Source organism: Syngnathoides biaculeatus, chromosome 10 (genome assembly GCF_019802595.1).
Source record: "Syngnathoides biaculeatus isolate LvHL_M chromosome 10, ASM1980259v1, whole genome shotgun sequence".
NCBI lineage: Eukaryota > Metazoa > Chordata > Actinopteri > Syngnathiformes > Syngnathidae > Syngnathoides > Syngnathoides biaculeatus.
This window is the reverse complement of record NC_084649.1, coordinates 27,541,974-27,564,329: the sequence shown is the minus strand read 5'-3', so window position 1 is coordinate 27,564,329 and position 22,356 is coordinate 27,541,974. Positions and strand designations below refer to the sequence as shown.

The 22,356-nt window shown below is 48.1% G+C and overlaps 2 protein-coding genes across 7 annotated transcripts; one reads left to right on the top strand and one right to left on the bottom strand.

The window, feature by feature from the left end:
• Nucleotides 1–628: 628 nt before the first annotated feature.
• On the top strand, nucleotides 629–4,663 carry pck1 (phosphoenolpyruvate carboxykinase 1 (soluble)). 5 transcript variants are annotated; one of them, XM_061832108.1, is made up of 9 exons: nucleotides 629–825; nucleotides 1,464–1,696; nucleotides 1,858–2,246; nucleotides 2,428–2,615; nucleotides 2,682–2,844; nucleotides 2,924–3,148; nucleotides 3,228–3,359; nucleotides 3,666–3,761; nucleotides 3,874–4,663. In XM_061832108.1, the coding sequence occupies exons 2-9, from the start codon at nucleotides 1,473–1,475 to the stop codon at nucleotides 4,329–4,331; spliced, it is 1,875 nt and encodes a 624-aa protein (XP_061688092.1). In that variant the 5' UTR covers nucleotides 629–825; nucleotides 1,464–1,472; the 3' UTR covers nucleotides 4,332–4,663. The 5 variants fall into 5 exon arrangements, with proteins under 5 accessions (XP_061688092.1, XP_061688091.1, XP_061688093.1 ...); XM_061832107.1 differs by having other exon boundaries at nucleotides 629–849; XM_061832109.1 differs by having other exon boundaries at nucleotides 806–957.
• A 1,720-nt stretch (nucleotides 4,664–6,383) lies between these two features.
• Nucleotides 6,384–21,119, bottom strand: LOC133507256 (protein TMEPAI-like). 2 transcript variants are annotated; one of them, XM_061832114.1, is made up of 5 exons: nucleotides 20,874–21,093; nucleotides 12,987–13,142; nucleotides 11,950–11,997; nucleotides 11,566–11,882; nucleotides 6,384–11,325 (listed from the first exon to the last, which is right to left on the bottom strand). In XM_061832114.1, the coding sequence occupies exons 1-5, from the start codon at nucleotides 20,928–20,930 to the stop codon at nucleotides 11,181–11,183; spliced, it is 723 nt and encodes a 240-aa protein (XP_061688098.1). In that variant the 5' UTR covers nucleotides 20,931–21,093; the 3' UTR covers nucleotides 6,384–11,180. The 2 variants fall into 2 exon arrangements, with proteins under 2 accessions (XP_061688098.1, XP_061688097.1); XM_061832113.1 differs by having other exon boundaries at nucleotides 6,385–11,325; nucleotides 12,987–13,147; nucleotides 20,874–21,119.
• Nucleotides 21,120–22,356: the final 1,237 nt, after the last annotated feature.

The following is a 22,356-nucleotide window of genomic DNA, read 5'->3' as shown; positions in this document are numbered from 1 at the left end:
AAACTTATCAATACACCGTGATTTTCCATTTTTCCCACAGTACTATTTTGAAGTGGAAATTAGCGGGACCGGCACGGTGGCTCAGCTGGTAAAGCGTTGGCCTCACAGTTCTGAGGTCTCGGGTTCAATCCCGGACCCGCCCGTGTGGCGTTTGCATGTTCGCCCCGTGCCTGCGTGGCTTTTCTGCGGGTGGGCACTCCTGTTTCCTCAACACATCCCAAAAACATGCGACATTTATTGGACACTCGAAATTGCCCCGTGGGTGTGATTGTGAGTCCATGTGCCCTGCGATTGGCTGGCGACCAGTTCAGGGTGCATCCCGCCCTCCTCCTGCCCGTTGACAGCTGGGATAAGCTCCAGCACGCCCCGGATTCAGCCCGCGGTCCGTAGCTTCCCCACCCCTGCTTTCAAAGCAACTCAAGGGCGTCCATCAGGACGCGCAAACGTAGCGGAGTTGACATCAGCCGGCGAGCCCCCCGCGGTCGTCCAATGGTAAAGACACGCCGTCAACGTACTTCAAAGAGGGTCAAAGTCCAAAGGCGAATGCTGCTGACTATGGGATGTTTTCATCTGGGCAGGGGGGGGGGGCACTGATAAGATCATCAATAATCAATAGGCCGGAGAGTCTTCACCAAAGCACTTCGGTCATCGTATGGAATCAATCATTCACCCGGTAACCGGACAACGGGCACGGACGCACGCGAGGCCCCCCCCGTGGGACGTCCCGCAGGATAAAAAGAGCGCCGCACGCACGGCGGGTGACATCACCGTGAAGACGGGAAACGGCGTCCCGAGTCAGCCCGGTCACCGGACCTCCGCAATCAGGTCGCTTTCGCCCGTCGCTGCTCAGTAGGTTGATTGGATCGTTTGAGGCGGTTTGGGTCCGGCAAAGTCCGGCAAAGTCCGGCATTCTGCATCACGGCTGCTTTCTTGTCCTGTGGCTCTTTTACTAACCCGGTTAGACGTCGACTTTGCCCGTTTGTTCAGTTTGTTGTGAAGCGCGTTTGACTAAATAAATGTGCAGAGCGACATGATCAAATGAGGTTAGTTGCGCTACTTTTTTGTTCCAATCTGGATCACGTAGTTAGTCAGTAAGGAGCTCGTGAGTTAGTTCACCGAAGGAGGCGGTCAGCCTCTCGCTTGCTTCCGTATTTCAGTCATTCATCTGTAGTTTGCCATTTCATTCGTTCATTAGTCAGTTTGTTTGTTTGTCGGCGTCATGATCGCTCCATTTCTTCATTGGCAGGAGGCTAATTTGCTGCTTGCTTACTTCATGAATTTATGATTTAGTAAGCTTGTTTGTGGTGCTCCTTCCCAATATGAAATGATTTCTTTATTTTTTCCCTCTGGTAGTAAGTAAGTCGCTAAGCGTATGGTTGTGATTTATTGGGGGACCTTTGGAAGGTCTTCTTCCCCCTCTCCTCGGGCTCCCCCGTGACCGTTTGTTTGCGCTCACCTCGCAGTCGACGACGATGACCCCCCGGCCGGCGTCTCCGGAGCAGGGCGGGCCTCGGGTGGCGCGGGGCGAGCCGAGCGCCCTGGCCCCCGCCGTCAGGGAATTCGTAGAGGCCGGCGTGACGCTCTGCCTGCCGGACGCCGTCCACATCTGCGACGGCTCCGACGAGGAGAACCGGACCGTCCTGGCCCAGTTGGAGGAGCAGGGCGTGATCAAGAAGCTGCCCAAGTACCACAACTGGTAGGTGAGCGGACGGCATGTCGAAGCCAGCGTGAAATATGGAAAGCATTTTCACATTTCACGTTACATGTTTTTTACAAAATCCACATTTTCACAGCCGTCGGTGTACTTACTTGACTTGCAAGGTTTTCCCCTCAACTTGAACTTCTTCCCCGCCGCAGCTGGCTGGCCAGGACGGACCCTCGGGACGTGGCCCGCGTGGAGAGCCGGACGGTGATCGTGACCCGTGACCCCCGCGAGGCCGTACCCGCCGTTCTGAAGGGTGGCGTCGGTCAGTTGGGTCGCTGGATGTCACCGGAGGAGCTGGACAAAGAGGTCGCCGGGCGCTTCCCAGGTTGTATGAAGGGTCGCACGATGTACGTGATCCCCTTCAGCATGGGACCGGTCGGATCGCCGTTGTCCAAGATCGGAGTGCAGCTGACCGACTCGCCTTACGTGGTGGCCAGCATGAGGGTGATGACCCGGATGGGGAAGGCGGTTCTGACCGCCCTCGGGACCGGCGACTTTGTCCGTTGTCTGCACTCCGTCGGCTGCCCGCTGCCTCTTCAAAGTAAGTGCAGTAGAATGAACTAAAAGTTACTTGGGTAAAACGAGTCCTACATGAAGTCATGTGGTCTGGCTCAACCACAGTGTATACTGGCACCAGAGGTAGTGGTCTCAAGTCACATGCCTTGACAAAGTCCCCCAGAGTTTCCTCCAGACGAGTAAGACTGCATCTTTCTTGTCTTTAGGGCCTCTGGTGAACAACTGGCCTTGCAACCCCGAGCAGACCCTGATCGCCCAGATCCCAGAACGCCGGCAGATCGTCTCTTTCGGGAGCGGCTACGGTGGAAATTCCCTGCTCGGCAAGAAGTGCTTCGCCCTACGCATGGCCTCGCATCTCGCCAAGGAAGAAGGCTGGTTGGCAGAACACATGCTGGTAGGACACTGGTCTGTCTACCAGAGGCCACCCCGGAGAACTCTTATTGACTTGTGTCTGCCTCAGATCCTGGGCATCACCAACCCCGCAGGCCAGAAGAAGTACATGGCGGCGGCGTTCCCCAGCGCCTGTGGGAAGACCAACCTGGCCATGATGAGCCCCACCTTGCCCGGCTGGAAGGTGGAGTGCGTGGGAGACGACATCGCCTGGATGAAGTTTGACGGCCAAGGTTAGCAACTGCCAGGAGCAAACCGTCCCTTTTGCACTGTCTTGTTTTCTTACCGCCACCATCATTCCTTTCTCACCAGGTCACCTGCGAGCCATCAATCCAGAGAACGGGTTCTTCGGCGTTGCACCCGGCACGTCCGCCAAGACCAACCCCAACGCCATGACCGCCATCGCCAAGAACACCATCTTCACCAACGTAGCAGAGACCAGCGACGGCGGCGTGCACTGGGAGGGCATGGACGAGGCGTTGCCAGAGGGGGTCACCGTTACTTCGTGGAAGAACAAACCTTGGAGTCCGGGAGACGGTGAGAGATACTGAAAACAGCCCCCTCCCCCACAAAAAAGGCAGCATGATTGAACAGGCGACTTTGCTTGCTTTTTCAGGAGAACCTTGCGCCCACCCCAACTCCCGCTTCTGCACACCTGCCGATCAGTGCCCAATCATCGACCCGCTGTGGGAATCGCCTGAGGGGGTCCCCATCGAGGCTATCATCTTTGGGGGACGCCGGCCTGAAGGTGAGCAGGAATGACTCTGGGTTCCAAAGGAGATTTGTGGGACTTTCAGCGTGTTTTGCATGTGGTGATCCGCCGCTACATTTGACCCGAGTCCGACTCCTGGAGTCAGCTCCTCTGCGTTCTTTGACACAGGAACACAGAATAGAATTCGTTGTCATTAGGCGTTGTAGAACCAGATAGGAGAGCTTCTCCTGTTTCATTGCACAATTCAAATTCAGACCAGAAAATGTGAACCACGGATGTCAAAGGAGCCTTTAAGCGTCCACAATCTCACGACTACAGTAATTCTTTCCTGCCGGTCTTCAGGCGTCCCGCTGGTCTTTGAGGCGTTCAGCTGGCAACACGGCGTCTTTGTTGGAGCCGCCATGCGTTCGGAGGCTACTGCAGCAGCTGAACACAAAGGTGCGTACCGGAACAAGTTTTCGGCGTACTTGTGGGTTGCAGAATCAGATTCAGAATCCTACTGCATACAGTACATGTGACTTACTGACTTCTCCTGGTTCTGCGTCCTAAGGAAAGGAGATCATGCACGACCCGTTCGCCATGCGTCCCTTCTTCGGCTACAACTTTGGCCACTACCTGTCGCACTGGTTGAGCATGGCGGAGCGTCCCGGTGCCAAGCTGCCCAAGATCTTCCACGTCAACTGGTTCCGCAGGAGCCGTACCGGCGGTTTCCTCTGGCCCGGTTTTGGCGAAAACATCCGCGTCCTGGACTGGATGTTCCGCAGGCTCGACGGTGAGGCCGGAGCCACGCCCTCCGCCGTGGGCTACCTGCCGTGCCGTGATTCCTTAGATCTGGAGGGCCTGAAGGACCCCGTGGACCTGGACCAGCTCTTTGCTCTGGACCGCGAGTTCTGGCGGAAAGAGGCGGAAGAAGTCGGGAAGTACTTGGCCACACAAGTGAACGAGGACCTTCCCGCCGAGATCGTGAGGCAGCTGGAGCTCCTTCGGCAGAGGGTCAACCAGATGTGATTTTTATTTTTTTTTATGGAGCTCAAGAAGACATTTTCTAGGATGGCGAATCTTCAGTTTGCACTGTAATCATTTTTGGCTAACAAAGAATAATTCAAGGTGATTTGTTTTTGTTTGAATGAAGAAATCCATTCGTTCATTCATTCATTATGACTTATGACGTGAAGTCAATAAAAAAAAAAAATGCCATTTTATGGCAAGAATACATTACAGACCCACCCATGAGATGTGAAAATGAAATTGAAGAGAGGTAAGAAAAATCAGTTCTTTCACTGGTGCAAAGGCTCCAAAACTATATGATTTTCTATGTTAATAAAATCAAAAACATTTCATCATAACTTTAATATCATTTCAAATTGAACATTCCCCTAACAATTATTATTTGATTCTGAAGAAATGCAGCAGAAAAGCAGAGCAAAACCATACAGCAAGTAGAGTGCAATTTCTGCTAACAACCCAGGCTAAACTTGCTCCTCCCTAGCATAGAGATTCAGTTGAGATGACCTCCTTGACCCCAATTACTACGTTCCTATTAGCCAGCAGCTTTGACTCCATCTTGTATTTTTAGCAAAGAGGAAAAAATGAAGGCGTCACAGCAGACGACTGGTTGAAGCATCAGGTTCATAGTTGTGAGGACCGGGGTTCGAATCCCGGCCCCGCCCGTGTGGGGGTTTGCATTTAAGTCGGGAATACTGTGTGACTTTTTGTTTCTACGTGGCCCGCGATTGGCTGGCGACCAGTTGCGGGCATGCCCCGCCTCCTGCCCCAAGATAGCTCGGATAGGCTCCGGCGCTCCCGGGACCCTTGTGAGGATAAGCGGCTCATACAACAAATGGAAAGAATTGAATTTGTGAAAATCAAAAGTTTCCAACCTTGATTGCTAGGTTAGCATTCAACGCTAACTGCTCGTTGTTCGTCCTCCTGGCTTGTTTTCGAAAAGCATGGGGGGGGGGAGAGACTTTTCCTCTTATTTTATCACCTGACTCATTTATTTATACATGTGAAGTATTTCCATTTTGTCAACCTTTGGGTGGCAATCTGATGCGGAAACATTTGTCTGTGTTATTGCAATAAAAACTGGAAAACGTCAAGCTTTGACTTTGGATTTTTTTTTTTTTTTCCTTCTTCTTCAAGACGATCACAAGCATCCATCTGTCGACTCGCAACAAAGCGCAGGAGAATTTCTTTGCAGCTCCGTCCAGCAAGTCTAAAACTGGTGACGTGTTTTACTCGGGGGTGCAGATAAAATGGATGATCTCGTTTATGCGGGTATTGACGTATCTTGATCATTCCCAACGTGTGAACAAGCTCCCGAGACGAGGAAGCTTGTGGCCGAGGTCTCGGGTCTGACAGAATCTCGAAAAGGTTCGTCAAAGTTCCAAAAATGTGCACGCCTGGAACTCAAAAACTTTCAGCCAACCACGTGATTATTATATTTCTCTAAGCAGATTCGTGTTTTTTTTTTTTTTTTTTTTTTACTGGCTCTCATTCACTGGTGTGCCTAATAAAGTGCCTGTGTCGATGCATTTTTTTTGTGTGCGTGAAAAGTAGAGGGGGAAGAGATAGCGAGGGTGGACGACTTCAAATACTTGGGGTCAACAATACAGAGCAATGGAGAGTGTGGTCAGGAAGTGAAGAAACGGGTCCAAGCAGGTTGGAACAGCTGGCGAAAGGTGTCTGGTGTGTTATGTGACAGAAGAGTCTCCGCTAGGATGAAGGGCAAAGTTTACAAAACAGCGGTGAGGCCGGCCATGATGTACGGATTAGAGACGAGAGGTGGCACTGAAGAAACGACAGGAAGCCGAACTGGAGGTGGCAGAAATGAAGATGTTGAGGTTCTCGCTCGGAGTGACCAGGTTGGATAGGATTAGAAATGAGCTCATTCGAGGGACGGCCAAAGCTGGATGTTTTGGAGACAAGATTCGAGAGAGCAGACTTCGATGGTTTGAACATGTTCAGAGGCGTGAGAGTGAGTATATTGGTAGAAGGATGCTGAGGATGGAGCTCCCAGGCCAAAGAGCGAGAGGAAGACCAAAGAGAAGGTTTATGGATGTGGTGAGGGAAGACATGAGGGCGGTTGGGGTGTTGAGAGAGGAAGATGCAGGAGATAAGACCAAGATGGCAAAAGATGACACGCTGTGGCGACCCCGTACGGGACAAGCCGAAAGGAAAAGAAGAAGAAGAGAAGTCGGTGCATTTTTTTTTGTTTGTTTTGTTTTTTGGAAATCATAACTTGTCACTCAACGTGGGGTCGAGGGTGTCATAATTGCCCCATTGAAGACCGTCAATGTATTGCAAAAAAGTTTGCCGTCAATGCTTGAGAATCCCGCACCACTTGCTGAAAAACATCAAATTTGTACAGTAACATTGAAATCAGTTTTTTCCCTCCCTAGCGGGCAGTCTGGAGAGGAGTTGGGGCACTTGAGGAGCTGAGCGCTGTTGGACCCACTGCAACCCTGTCAACTGACACCGACCCGAACCAAAGTCAAGCAGGTAACTCGAAGACTTTTGGACTTTTTTGTATTTGTGTCCGTGCCCGCCACCTGCTGCCTATAAAACGCAATTACACATTTGCACACGTTTACACACGATCAACGTCTTTGACTGCACTTTACTATGAATTTTTTGAATAAATCAAATTAGCAACGGCAGGTCATTTCAAAATGTACGAGTAGCCTGTCTGACAACAATAAATTCACCTTTAATAAGGCATTTTAAGTTTTCTACTTACTAAATGAATCCCATCTGGAAATTGTTTCGTAACGTGGATTTTTCGTAAATACGAACGCATTTTACATGTACATTACATTACATTTACTGGAAGCTGTTTCAAGTCCCCCGACCGCCAAAAATTGAAGCATTCAAAGTACATCATGTAAAGAATAATTTTAAAAATTATAATGCGAAGGGATGAGCAAAATGCCTCGTGGGGGACAGCAAACTTTGGACAGCCGAGAAGAAAACCAACGTAGCCGCACAACTTCATTCCGCCAAAGTGTCTCGGAGCCCACGGTGGTGAAGAAAGACGAAATAATAAACTTGCAAAAAAAAAACCAAAACACAAACAAAAAAGTTGTTCTCGTGTGCTAGCTTGATTGGTGACGGTCGCAAAGCATTATGGGTAAAGAGTGATATCCCTCTGAGCCAATGGGATGCCAGGGAGATGCTACGGCCATAGCCAATGGGAGAGCGGCTCTGTCGCGCCACTTTCAAACCAAGATACGTTCAGTGGAATTTGGGGGCTGCGAATCCAAGCGCCCATTTTTGCCTTTCGTACCCGGAATTTTCCTTCGTAAAGAGGCAATTTTCTTCAGTATATAGGGGCCGTTTTGTTCCAAGAGACGTTTGTAAGTAGACGTACTGGCCACTGTGTTATACTCCTTCTTTACATTACGTGGGGGCTCGGAACTGTTTTGACTTCTGAGAACTGGCCACCCCTGGAAAATAAATCAGCAAGTGGATATTATCATTTTGGACCGTAATAATACACATGCTCATTTTTGGTCACTCTCAGAAGGTTCCTGACATTTCAGGTGTTTTTAATTGCGGTTCAAAGACAAAACAAGTCATATTTGACTCTTTAAAAAAAAAAAATAAAGAAAATGAGCACACAAGGTGTTTTGTACAAAAGACATTTATTTTGTCAAGATTACAAATTGAAAGGATTCCAATCAACTTTTACATCAGCGGTGTGAACTTTGAATGCAAAATTAAACTTCTGATTCTGCCAGTTAGGAATGTTGCAAAAACAGATTGTGACACCGATGCCGCGTTCCAGACGTCCTGCAAGAAGTTTGGCTTCTTCTTTGGCTTTTTTGTTTGTATGTCATTTGATAGTTTCACCCCCCACGCTCCCAGAAAAGGTCGAGAACTTCAGAAGGTGACAAGTTGTACTTTATGTTACTTTTATGAATATGTTGTGCACATTTATAACTCTTAAACTGTTCCAAATGCTACTGAACCCATAATATCCATCCATCCATTTTCTTAGCCGCTTATCCTCACAAGGGTTGGAGGAGTGCTGGAGCCAATCCCGGCTGTCAACGGGCAGGAGGCGGGGCACACCCTGAACTGGTCGCCAGCCAATCACAGGGCACGATCACACCGACGGGGCAATTTAGAGAATCCAATTATTGTTGCACGTTTTTGGAAAGCGGAGCGCTCACCCAGAGAAAACCCACGCAGGCATGTAAACAGAACATGGGATTGAACCCGCGTCCTCAGAACTGCGAGGCCAACAAACGAATAAAGAACTTCTTCAAATGTAAGTCGATTTTTGTTTTGTTTCATTTGTTCCATTACAAAGATCCAAATAAGAAATGCTACATTTCGCATGGTCTGTTGTGTTAGTGAGAGATTTTGTGTTATTTTTGTTTTTCTGGTGTCTGTCAAGGGTGATCAAGTTCACTGAAAAATGATTCACTTTTTTATTGTTTTTTTTACAGTAATGGTAACAACGTGAACATGCCACCTTTGGCATTGCTGATAAAGTGACTAAAGGATGATATTGTATGGCTGTCAGAATAATGTGACTTTTATTTGAGTGTGCTTTTAAACTTGTATGTACAACAAACGTCGGCGTTACGGTCATCGTTGACAATGCTGACAATTTGACCCCGGAACAGATTTTTTTCTTTATTATTTTCGATGGGAAAAAAAAACCCAAAACAATTTCATAAGGAAAACTGTGTTCCATTTTGGAGCTTCCACTGGTTGTTGTGAATTAAAAAAAAAAAAAAAAAAGTGTATATTTTTTGAACGCTTTGAATTCCAAGCGGGAGCTTTTCAAATTCCCAGCCTTCTTTGAACCCACCATCAATCTTCACAATTGAGACTTGGCAAATTGATAACAATATTTTGTAACTGCTGGAGGTGAGCTGCAGTAATGAGAATTAAAATCAAAGTGCAGAAGGCACACATGTGTCCATGCAGTGATTAGCGCGAGACACTGACAAAAGTTTCACACTCCAGGAAGATTGGGCCAAAAAAAAAAAAGGACGGAATGATGTGAAAATAAAACATTTAAAAAACAACAACGCTAAGCTAAACTAGCATGAAAGAAGGTAAAACGGCGGATGTATTGCAACGCTCTCACTGGTACAAAAGCATTTTCATCCAATCATCTTTGAGGCTGTGAGGGAGGCGTGTCCTGAATGATTGACAGCCCAAACTGGCCACTCACGCCTCAAACAAAAGCCAAAGCCGTCGCCAGGGGAGACCGCAAAAGGAGCCGTGTCATTGGACGCCGGAAGTAGGAAACGGGAAGCGCTCGCTCAGACAGGAAGCGGAGAGGAGAGCGCGTTGCTCAACGTCTACCCTGACTTTGTTTAGTCTGCTCAGTTTGTTTGGGTTCTGGTCCAAACGCCAACACTCAGCTTGGACCGGACTTGCGCAAAGACGCCAAGCCGATCGTTCTTGTCCACTTGGCCTCGTGTGGACCCTCTCAGAAAGCCACGCCTACCTCCAGCAAGCCTTCGCCAGCAAACGTCAGCGCCGCAGAAGCCCTGATCAGAACCCGTCGGGTCTTGTCATACCCCCCGCGACCCTCCCAGGCGGGACGAGCGCACTTTGGCGGCCGGCCGCTTCCCTGCGGAGGGCGCTGTTGCATAAAGACCGGACCCTAGGGGGCGCTGGATTTGTCGGGTCCGCGGCGCGTTTTGCCGCGGCGTGGCAGACGGGTCGCCGCTGACACTCGTGTCACTTGTCAACACTTCTGTGTGTCTGCTCTTCGGCGACCAGTCAGATGTCGACGCTGCTTTCCAATGCTGGCGATTTTGTCTTTTCCTTTGTCTGATTAAGTACTGACACCCAAAATGTTTTTCAATACGTGTCTCGAGGGCTGCCCATTTAATCTCGACAAGACTACAAAGACGAGAAATTTTGCCACAAAGACAAGTATGCAAGTGAACGAACTGATTGGTTCACAGGATTAACGTTTCGACATTTCGTCGTGGAACTGTGCTGTGGCGACCGCTCACTTCGGGGGAGGGGCCGAAGCTTCGGCCAATGGGAGGGAACGGCAACGCCCCAAAAAATTGCGCACGGTCCAATGGACAAAGCTCCTCTTGCGATTAAAGTCTCAACATCAAAGTGCAATTCTCTTCGTATAAATAAAATCTCAACTTTTCCACTTGTTAGCAAGTACACAAGCAGACGGGATGTCAACAGTCTTTTTTGTCTCTAAAATTAAAAAAAAAAAATAAATGAAAACACGGAAAACATTTTTGACTGATTATAAAGGAGGTCGCTCATCAAGGACATTTTGAAGTTTTCTTGTGCAAAGCTCCCGTAGAAAACGTCTTTTGAGGATCTCACTGGCGTGGACTCGTCCGTCCAGTGGAGAACGTTAAGGCAGAGCGCTTAGCACGTGCTAAGCTAGTCAAACGTCAAAAGGAGGCAAACGAGAAAGGACTTTCTTTATGTGCTAGTATCTCCCAGCGCCTCTACGGCACGGCACTAGTAACACCGGACGATAGCGTGGCCCGGCACCGGTTGGACCCGGCACGACTACGACCCGATTCCTCTCCTTAGCGGCCGCTCTAGAATGTCTCAGCGCTGGTATGACAAGTGCTACAATGGCCCGGCACAGATATTTCCCAGTACTAGTGTGTTGTGGCACTAGCAGCCGTAAAAGAATTCAAGTCAAAAGAATCAAAATATAGAAGAAGACAAAACAAACGAGTAAATATGGAACAATCCTTATACAGGAAGTAGAAAGCTGTGCAACAGGAAGCCAAGCACCCCCCAGTGGTGAGGCGTGACTCGGCTCTTATTCCCAACCAATCAGAGTGCAGGTCGGTCGTCATGGGTTACTGACCGGTCGTACGGAGTCGCAACTCGCCGAGGGCTCTACGATTTCTCTTTTGTGTTTCTGGCGTTCTGGCCGTCCAGTTCCGGTGGCGGGTGCAAAGCGTCGGGGTTGTAGAGGTGTCCTATCACCTCGCTGTAGGTAGGGGGCGCTCCTTCCTGTCGGTGCTGCCGGGTCGCTTGGAGGCTGTCGAGAAAAATGGAGAGCGTCAATCGAGAGGAGCCGAGTGACTCCGAACGAGACTCAGTCTTGATCCGGAAAGGAAACCTGCTGTTCACAAACGAAGCGGGCCTCATTTACAAACCTCATAACCCTAAAAACTCAAAACCGCAAGCATTCATGCTGCCCCTAACGATTAAACCCTCAAATCCAAAGCACGAGCCTTAACCCCGAACCCCGGTGAAGGTGGCCGTCGTCGCTCGTTACCCGGCGTGCACGTAGGAAGTGGGCGGGTCCACGGGGAGGGAGTCAAAGACTGTGCGGTTGGGCGGCGGCCGCACAGACTCCCGGTTCAACTCCATCTGCTGCTCGGGGTCTCGCAGCTGGAGGGTGCACAGCCCCTGGTAGGGGGGCGGCTCCTCGCCGTCCGACAGCGAGATGGTGGGCGGCAGGTCCACGGTCAGGTCGTGGCGCGGGAACGGGAACGTGGGCTGGAAGCGGCCCGTGGGGGCGGGAACACCCTGCGGGAAACGCCGCGGAAGGTTTGAGGCTCCTCGGCCCGAAACCCGGGACTGGAACCCGTGCTGCGAGTCAGAGGGGAGTCTGGTCATGTGACGGCTCTCCTAGCAGGAAGCGACGAGTCTCTGATACCTGATTCCCGACGGCGCTTGGACCCTCCGAACTCCACAGACCCGCTTCCTGATGGATATGCAGAGGATCAAGAATAAAAAGCATACCATTTTGAAATATGTCATTCTTAGAGAACTCGCAACAACTCAAATTCGTTAGCCGTCTATGGCATTTTGCCATCTCTCTCAGCATTAAGCTAGCAAGTTTGGTTGAATAAACAATGCGTACCGTGATATTCTCGTATGATTTCACACAAACAATATACTGAGTCAACATTATGTAAAATGAGTATTGTGGCCATGCACACTAAAAAGACCCAAAAAAAAAAAAAAAAAAAGGAAAATGTAGAACTTGCAGATCAAAAGTTGCAATCTTATGACAACAATTTCATTTTTCAACATTTTAAAATTCCTTTTAAGAACAACTGTTGCAATCTTAAGTCAATAAAGTTTTAGTTTCATCTGGAAAATGGAGCACTTTTTCCAGATGAAAAGTTCTAACTTTATGACAACAAAGTAACTTTTTGAGAGAAAAAGAGCATATTGTTGATGTTTTTTGACCGAGGTTCGAACCACGATCCTCACAACTGTGGAGTTTTCTTGTTCTCCCCGTGTTTGGCTCCAGCACCCCCGCAACCCTCGTGAGGATAAGCGGCTCAGACAATGGATGGATGGGAAACAACCTTGATAAAACAATTGTTAAGACTGAGATGTTTGAAAAAACGTATGTAGTTCTTTTTTTAGATTTAAAAAAAATCTAATTTTTAGTAGTTTTGCAAAATTACATCTTGGGATTTTTTTTTAAAATTTACTTTTTGGAACGTTTTCAAGATTTAAAAATTAAAAAAAATCTAATCCAATGTGACAAAGTTGAATTCATTCAGGTTTTTTTTTTTCCAGGTCAAACGGCATACTCCACTATTTTTAGAACACGGTAAGTTTTAATCTTATGAAAGAGTATTTTTTTTTCTGTTGATCAGATAACAAAGATTGAAATTTGTACTGAATATGTTATGATTCTGCTTTCCACAGGTCAAAGAAAAAAAGTTTCAAACTGACCACGGAGGCCACGTGTCGGCGTGGCCCTTGCAGGGGCGGGGCTTGACGGGAGAGCAGCGATCGCCCCGACAGCCGGTACCGGTTGAGGGCGCACGTGATCGCCACCACCATCGCCGTCATCACCGCGACGATCGCCACCATCTGAACCAGCTCCAGCTGCGCTGCACGCACACAACGACAAAAACAAATCCGGCAAAAGACAAAGTGAGGGGGAAAAAATGGCAATAAAGGAGAACAAATGGTTTGGGCCAAAGAAGAAGAAGAAGAAGAAACTGTGAAAGTTGTCACTTGTTGCCGGGCAGAATTTGTCGGGTCCGATCCAATCTGGCTTCTCGATTCAGAACCAGCAACACAAAGCAACCCGTGTGAGGAGGACGACCTGAACCGAAGGGAGCCCGGTGGACCGCTCCATCAATTCAACACATTCAAAGGAAAAGAAATATACAACTTGGAGAGGGGGGGGGGGGGGGGTTCATGAAGAAGAAAAAAATTGATTCATTTTTACAACACTGAAATTATTGTTTTGAGAAAATTAAGTTAGTTATTTGGGCTAGGTCAAAATAAATATTTATTTTGGTATATTTGCATATTTTATTTTTCCAAGTCACAAAAGCGTATTTTTTCAAAGTGGTATTTTTATGAAAATGAAGCTTTCATCATTTTTTTAAAATCATTTCTCGAGTGGAAAAACAACAATAGTGAGATCATCCGACTAAGAACATTGCGCTGGGGAATTAACAATTTAACAACAAATGGTAAATATCGTCAAAATCCCATCATTTATGTGGTCACTTGTTGCTTGGCAGAGCTCCCGGGGCATTCATTCATTCATCTTCCTTTTCGCTTATCCTCACAAATCACAATAATTCCTTTCAATTCAACACTATAACCTATCAAATTCATTCATATTAGATTAAAAACAAGTTGAATTGTTATGAGGACTTTGAAGGAGACATTGAGGATCGGACTCAAGTCGGCTGTTCTTGTCTTCCTTCCCATCCATTTTCTTATCCTCACAAGGCTGGAGCCAATCCCAGCTGTCATTGGGCAAGAGGAAGAGTACACCCTGAACTGGTCGCCCGCCGATCCCAGGGCAAACGGAGACAGACAACAGTCGCACAATTTGGAGTCTCCGATGAAGGCAAGCACGTTTTCGGGGAGGATGTGGAAGGAAACCGGAGTGCCCACCCGGAGAAAAGCCACGCTCGCAGGTGAAAAATTCACACAGGCGGGGCCGGGATTCGAACCCCGGTCCTCGGAACTGTGAGGCAGACGGTTTTTGTGGCAGGAGTTTCCCGTCCGTGGCATGCATGCAAACACACTCGGATGCCTTTTGGCCCAGTCAAAGGTTCTGCCTGGAATTCATATTTTTATTTCCTGTAACTTGAAATCTTTTTTGACTTATTACTTGATTCATCTTCTCAGCGAATTGCCCGACTAATCGGTTACCAAATATCGGAACTGGTATCGGCCTCAAAGACTCCAAACCGGTGGGTCTTGGTGCGGTCTCAATATATCGATAATCATCATCATATCATTGCTGTGTGGTGACATGGAAGATGTCGTCAAAATCGTCGTTTTTCTTTTCCGCTACACTTTTCATTTTTTTTTTTTTTTGGGGGGGGGGGGCAAAACGATATTAACTTACGGCACAACTGCGTCCGCACACACTCGTCGTGCTCGCGCGTCCCCGCCGAAGGCTGCATCGTCGCTCGTCCTCCGTCCGATACTCCCGCAAATTAAAATTTGGATTCCAAATGTTAAATAATAAAGCAAAAACACATCAAAAATTAAAAAAAAAAAAAAAAGGCAAAACTATTGCAGCGAGCGTCCTCGCCGGCCGTCCGACACGCACTCGCTGGGGGCGCGCAACCTTTGTCATCGCTTTTTATTCGGGCCACATTCCCACACAAAACTCAAACAGCTGCCCCCCCCCCCCCCAATTCTAGCTGCAAAAAGGCTGCGAACAAAAGGGGGCACTGTTGGGGGGTAGTGGGGGGGGGTGTTGTCTGGCAAAGACAGATGGGTTAAAGGGGAAAACAGGGGTCAGGGTTAGCAGGGGTGGGGGTGTTGGTGGGGGCGGGGCTCCCCCGATGGGGTCACCATCAGCTCAACTTTCAACTTGGCTGCGTTGTCATCGTCCCAAGCAGGAAGTGCCGCAACAAACAAAACCAAGCTAGCCATTAAGACGCCTTTTTCTTTTGATTCTTGATCACCTCTTGGTAATGTGTACATCCATCCATCCATCCATCCATTTTCTTAGCCGCTTAACCTCACAAGGGTCGCGGGAGTGCCGGAATCTATCCCAGCTGTCAACGGGCAGGAGGCGGGGTACACCCTCAACTGGTCGCCAGCCGATCAGACATCAGTCGGACTCACAATCACGCCGACGGGGCAATTTAGAGCGTTGCCCACCCTGAGAAAAGCCACGCAAGCACGAGGAGAACATGCAAACTCCACACAGGGAGGGCTGGCATTGAACCTGGGTTCTGAGAACGGCGAGGCCAACGCGTTACATCTCCGCCACCGTGCCACCCACTCTCAAGCAATGTTTAAAAAAAAAAAAAGTTAACTTTGAAAAAAGCCAGACAGCGTAGAAGGAAAAAAAAATGTAACGCAGGAAAAGAGGAACAGACGGCCCGACCGGCAGTGTCACCGTGACTCGGCAGTCTGGGCGCTCACAAATGGGAGGGGGAGGGGGGGTGGGCGGCGGCGGCCGGGGGGGGGGGGGGGGGAACTCCACACAATTTGCTTCCCAATTTCCATGAGAAAGGCCAAATAGAGGACACACACACGGTGACTTTATGCTGGATGGTCAAAAATGAAGCCAACAAGTGTGGGAACTTTCCTCGGTAAAACTCCCACGGACATCGCGTGCGCTCGCCCAAAAACATTGTGCGTGCAGCTCGTCATCAATAAATTGGACCGGGCCCCGCCGCCAAGAGTGAAAAGCCATGACGATAGAAGACATATATATTTTTCTTTTCATAGCAAATGTGAAATAAGCGGGGATGCTTTGGAGATTGATTGGTTCTTACCCGATTAAAAAAGAAAAACAACAACAAAAATTGAAATTAAAAAATGAAAAGCGATCCACGGAAAGGAGAAGCCGCAGGTGTTGCAGCGTAGACACGCGCGGCTCCTTCAAGTCAAGTTTCACAAAGCCTCGTTCAGCTGTTGTTGTTTGTTTGTTGGTTTGTTTGACTTAATGACAAAATCTTGAGACGTGAGCGCCAGATGGTGGCAATGAACTCAACTGTGAGCAAATTTTGAAAAACCCATCAAGATGTTTGCTAGCACGCTGAAAGATTACAATCATTTTATGCTGGGAGGAGCTATGTTTAGCCTGGGTTGATAAAGGAGAATCTGTGCATGTACTGTACACGCACACGCCAGGGCATGCGTTTGAAATAATCTTAGTTATGAGCTCATAGTTTACGGTGTATTTGCAATTTAAACTCTCAATGTGAGCAAAAATCAATGTTTTGCTCGGGTGTGAAATATATGCAATCTTAGCAGGCAGTTGAACGAGGTTCCAAATATTTTGGTCAAGCTGTTCTTCGTGGACGTGACATGTTCAAGGGGCGTGGGACACCTGAGCGGTAAACTGCAGGTGGGGCTCCTGACGCTCTGTCCGGGCCGAGCGGCGTACGTGTTTCGTGGGCGATTCCGAAGAAAAAAAACAAGAGAACAACCAGAAAAACAAATGCACACAATGAGTCTTGCGAGTCCGTCACTGGCAAAACGCACGCGTCTGAAATGTATGAAAATCAAAGCTCATTATGATCAGCTGCTTGTCTGCCCCTCACAGACAGTGTGTGTGTGTGTGCGGCTTATTAAAATGCCAGCCAGAAGGAACCAGACGACACGCACAAGCAACCCCCCCCCTCGCCCTGTCTGACTTCACACCCTTTCAAATTTTAATGAACTGCATGTGTGTGTGCGCGCCTGGCATGCGTATGAGACAAACAAGACAGCGGTGCCAATAAGGACAAACAAAAACAAAAGTTGCGATAACCCGAGAACAGGAACGAAACGCAGGTCAGCGACGCCGAAGCTAAAAAAAAAAAAAAAACTTCAGCAGTTCTTCGAATTGCTTCCGCAAAGGGACCGAACGCCTGTGAGCGTTGCTGCACCTGCGATTTGCGTGCAATGCCCCCACGTTTATGCTCGCGCTAGAGGCGCAAAAACAATGCTAATTGCTTTTAGCCCATCAATAACGTTTCCCATTGGGCGTTAGCGTCGAGCTAGCGTATCATGCTAAAAGCAATGGCGGCGATGCCTTCTTGAACGTCTAACGAATAGACGACTAGACGGATGGATGGATGGATGGATGGATGGATGGATGGAGAAAAAAGAGATAACAGCGAGCCACAATTTGTGTTGGCGTCACGTTTCGGCAACCGTTCCCGCTGCGCGTGCACCTGCGGCCATTTTAAATCCACGGCAAACCGGCTCGGATGAAATCGCTGCATCCCGATTCGTCTGCGCGTGCTGACGGTAGACAAAACAAACCTGCGCACAAACCCAAACAAACATCTCAGCGACAAAAGACGTGCAGTCGACTCAGGACGAAGAGAAAAACGACGGAACCAGCACACAGGAAAGATTCCAGTTACACTGCCGAGAGTTTCAATGTCACTTTTTTTTTAATTACTCCTCAGCACAGGCGGGCACTAACATGCCTCATTGACTTCGTTACATTTACTCAAATAACATTTTCCATAAAGTGTACTTGTCAAAGTACAATGCACTGTACATTTGACTTTTACTTGAGTATTTATGTGAAGAAGGATAGGTACTTTTACTCTGTTACAATGCTCGACATGCCCGTTCGCTACTTTTATTCATTTATTCTTGAATGTACGCGTCTCTTATGACACGCCATCTTGGACTTCCGCGTAGGTTGCCCGCGGTGCCGATCGAACGCAATCGCGAATGTCCTTTGAGTCCAATTCACCAATCGGACGACACGAGGCAGTCACGTGACTGCGCTCTTAGCCTTCGCCGGCCAATCAAAATGTCTCATTTTTCTTTGGAACACTTTTCAGTGGGTCACAGTGGAGTTGCTGAGATTCTTAATACTATTTTGATGTTTCATGAAAATCAGAGGCGATCAATTGAACAGTTTCTGGGGGAAGGAGACAAAGAGCTAGTTGTAAACAGGAAGAGAAGAATAAACTCGTGTTTCGCCAATCCGCGCATCCACGTAGCCTTTGCGAGCCAATCAAAACGACTCATTTAGGAGGGAAGGGAGGAGAATTATGTATTTTTCAGATTCCAAAACCACCAAAAACCATGCAGCTCGTCAATTCAAACTCGAGGAAAAACCTTCACCTCGCGGCACGTTGCAGATGCTTCCATTGTCGTTTTGCGTACGGCGACATTAGCGCTAGCGTTTGGCATCGCACGCGCGCACGTGATCACAAAGTCTGCTCGCCAAACAGATTCGTCATCAAGTCGTTGCAGAGAATAAAGAAAATCATCTTTCCGTAGGAAACGTTTCCAATGGAAACATTGAAATGTGTGTCAATTTAATTGATGTTCATGTGGCAATGAAAAAAAAAGCTCATTTTTTTTTTCATTGAGTGCTTTCTTACTCAAGTAAATATTGAAATGATTAAATTTTACTTTTACTTGGGTCATATTTGAAAATTGCACTCTGACTTAAGTACAATATTTACTCTTCCCACCAGTCCTCCTCAGTGCTTGTCCGGGTTTTGTTGGGAGTCAGTATTTTTTTTCCTATTGAATGCACCGTAAAAATAAAATATGCAACGGAATTATCCTACATAAAGTCAATCTGTACAACAACAGCGACAGTACTTATTTTTCAGGCAATTAGAAAGAAGTTGCATATGAGCGACGGCACAGAGGAAACACGTGACGACGACCACAGAACAGGAAGTGGAATTGCTGCCAGTACGGGCATGAAAAGTGGAGAAAAGGTGTTTTTTTTTTTTTTTTTTAATGAAAATGACTTTAAAACACTTTGGAGGTTTCACAATGCTGTCCCCAAAAGGAAAAACGAGGTACACTATACTACACCAAATATATGGAAAGTGAAATAAATAATAATATGAAAAAGCTACTGTTGTGGCCCCGGATGAGCTGACTAATTGCTGGCCGGGCTTGGAGTCATTTTGAAACGACAACACACGCACGCGCACACAAAAATGAAGGAAAGACGCAGCGTGTGCGTTCGCACGTTCTGACTCCAGACTAATTAATGACATAACAAAGGAGACCCGAGACGTCTGCAGGGCTCGGGCTAAACGCCGGCGTGTATGCAGATCATATGCGCGACCTGCAACCCGCCAGACGCGCATCCCGCCCGCATTTGCATATGCGACGTGCTGCTTTTGTGGCGTCTCGGAGAGTCTAGACGGGGAAACAAAAACAGCTGAGAAGGGAAAATGGGAGATGGAGGCTTTTGATTACGTCCATACATTTCTGCCAATGCTTTGGTTCGCTCTAGTAAACTACAAATGGGTCAAATTTAGTTGGAAATGATACCAATGCGCCCAAAATGCTCACTTCAAAACAAAAACCTGTATTTATGACTACGGCTTCGTGCCGAATTTCAACTCGCTTCTCCAAAGATTTAAGGAGCCGTCCAAGCCGAACGTCTGCTTCGAATCGCACTGGCAGACTTTCGGGAGACTCTTTTGTCGTCTTAGTTGAGTTTTGCCCGATGTAACGTCTTTCAAAATCCCCTCTGCCAAAATGGGTCCAGAGCAGGGGTCACCAACGCGGTGCCCACGAGGACCATATAAGAAGGTATGTTGTAAAAATACAATAGGCCACAAATTGGTTACTATTATTTGCGCTTGAAATTCTGAATCTGACTTGCTTACGTGAATTTAAATGTTCAAATACCTGAAATGTCAGTGACTACAATCAATTAAAACTCAAGTATTTGACGTAGGTGTCTGAAATTTGCCGCAAACATGTCACGTTGGCCTTCATAGGATCGGCGCTCAAAAAGGCTGCGAACCAAAATGGCAGACTTCCGGTCACTTTTGGTGCTCGCCTCCTCGATCGACAACTGGACCAAATAGAAGTGACTCCGGGCCTGGGGGCTGCTTTTCACTCCCACCAAGTGATGTCATCCATCTGAGAAACATCGAGAGACAAACGCATCCGTCTAGCCTGTGAGTAATGCCGATGTCATGTTCTTGGACGGACGGCCGAGTCATCGGCTCGAAACAGGTGTGCGTGCGTGCGTGCGTGCGTGCGTCCGGACCGCGAGGAAGCGTCCTTGGAACTCTCAAGGGCGACAAGTAGAACAAAAGAGGAGGAGGACAGCGCAGCCTGGCACAAATTACATTTGGCAGCCAGTTGGCCAAAAACCGAAGGAAGGAAGGAAGGAAGAACAAAAAAGTGGGGCGGTGGGGGGGGGGGGGGCACTTGCATAATTAGTAACGTGTCAAAATCATATACCTCATATGTGGAGAAATGGGATTCATAAGGTTAGGATGAGCTAAGCGACATGTCAAAGGGTTCGAGACCAGATCGTGATCTGACACAGACACTTCTCGGCTAGACGTCTGCTTCATGAAGAAGCCAGAAAAATGACGAACTGTCACCGGAGCGCCCAAGCCTCTTATGTTGTTGTTTGTATGACACCGCCGATGCATTTTCCACCCAGCTCCGGCTCCGGCTCGTGGCCATTTCGCCACCGGACAACGCAGCGCAGTCTCGCGAAAACAAACGTGTCAAAGTTGACTTGACTGGCCGACAAAAAGTAAACATAGAGCTTTTTTGTTTTTTTTTTTTTACACACAAGTTCACACTCGTAACTTCGAAACACACAACAGCGCATGATTACCAGTAATAATAATAATATCATCATCATCATCATCATCATCTTCATCTTGTACTCACTGACGTCCATGACGTGCACGGAGCTGAGGCGCGCGCAGTCGCACGCGCACGAGACATTGGCAGCCGTTGCGTTCAGGACGCCCATGAAAAGTTGGAACATTTAAACTCTCATGACTTCTATCGAGCAGCCATAAAACGGCCTGCCCTGCCCGGGGCCGGACTCAGGACTCAGGACTCAGGACCGTCTCTTCCGTGTTTTTCCGCCGTGTGGCCGGCGACTCAACTAAAATCAACGCAGACGTCTGGCGAGAGAGGAAGGGAGGGACGGAGGGAGAGAGAGACAGAGAGAGAGAGAGAGAGAGAGAGAGAGAGAGAGAGAGAGAGAGAGAGAGGGGGGGGGGAGAGAGAGAGAGAGAGAGAGAGAAAGCAATTACCCTGCCACGTTGCGCATGCGCAGCAGTGGGCAAGGGGCGACGATTTAATGAGTCCCGTTAATTGGTCTTTTGTCACGTGACGACATGATGTCGATGGACTTTGTCTTGCAGTGACGTCATCAGCGAAGAACACCCACGTGGTGGCGTCAGCCGTCAGCGACGTTTTTTGTTCATTGAAAGATTACTGAACTGCGTCGCTGACGGTTTCATCATCAGGTGATTAGCGACAGCAAACTAATCATATTATAGATCATATATACATATATATATTCATGCCCTATGGAATACTCAAAGCAGCCCTCTGCTGCCCCCTCCTGTGCCCCAGCATGTACCACTATGCGCAGGTGACTTACTGGGTGACGTAGTGGGAGGGATGGTAAGCAACGTAGCACGTGACATAGTAGGCTACATACTGTGAGGCTAACGCTTTCCAGCCGCGCCATTTAGAAATGTGTGTGATTGCAAGTGCGGCTGTTTGTCTCCATGTGCCCTGCAATTGGCTGGCGACCGGTTCAGGGTGTCCCCCGCTTCCTGCCCGTTGACAGCTGGGATAGGCTCCAGCACTCCCGCGACCCTTGTGAGGATAGGCGGCTAAGAAAATGGATGGATAGATGCTGAAGCATGGAAACAAAAAGACACGACAGAGAGTCACGGAGCCGCTCGCAGTTTAATGGCAAGAGGGAAGAAGTCGTCGGAACGTCCGCTGGTTTTAGTTTGCTTCCATCGATGCCGCCTACGTGAGCCCCAAGAGGCCTTCGCGTCATGTAGTCTTGGTGCCAGCAGCGTGGAAGTCCTCAAGGATGGCGAGGGGCATGCGTACCGGCCAACCAGCAGTTCTGAGCAATGACTGTATATTTTCTAATGTTTTTTTTTTTTTTTTTTTTTTTTGTCCAGGGTGATGTGAACATGGTACATTGAAATTGTATAGACATTACATTTAAATTTAATTATTGATGCTAGTGAGGATAACCGCCTCAGAAAACTGATGGATGGAGAGATTTATAGTTACATATGTGACATGAATAATAAAACAAACAAATAAAAGCAGTTCTACCCTTCTACCACGTGAAGATGATAAATTCGAAGTGTAATGTGCAAGGATTTGAAGC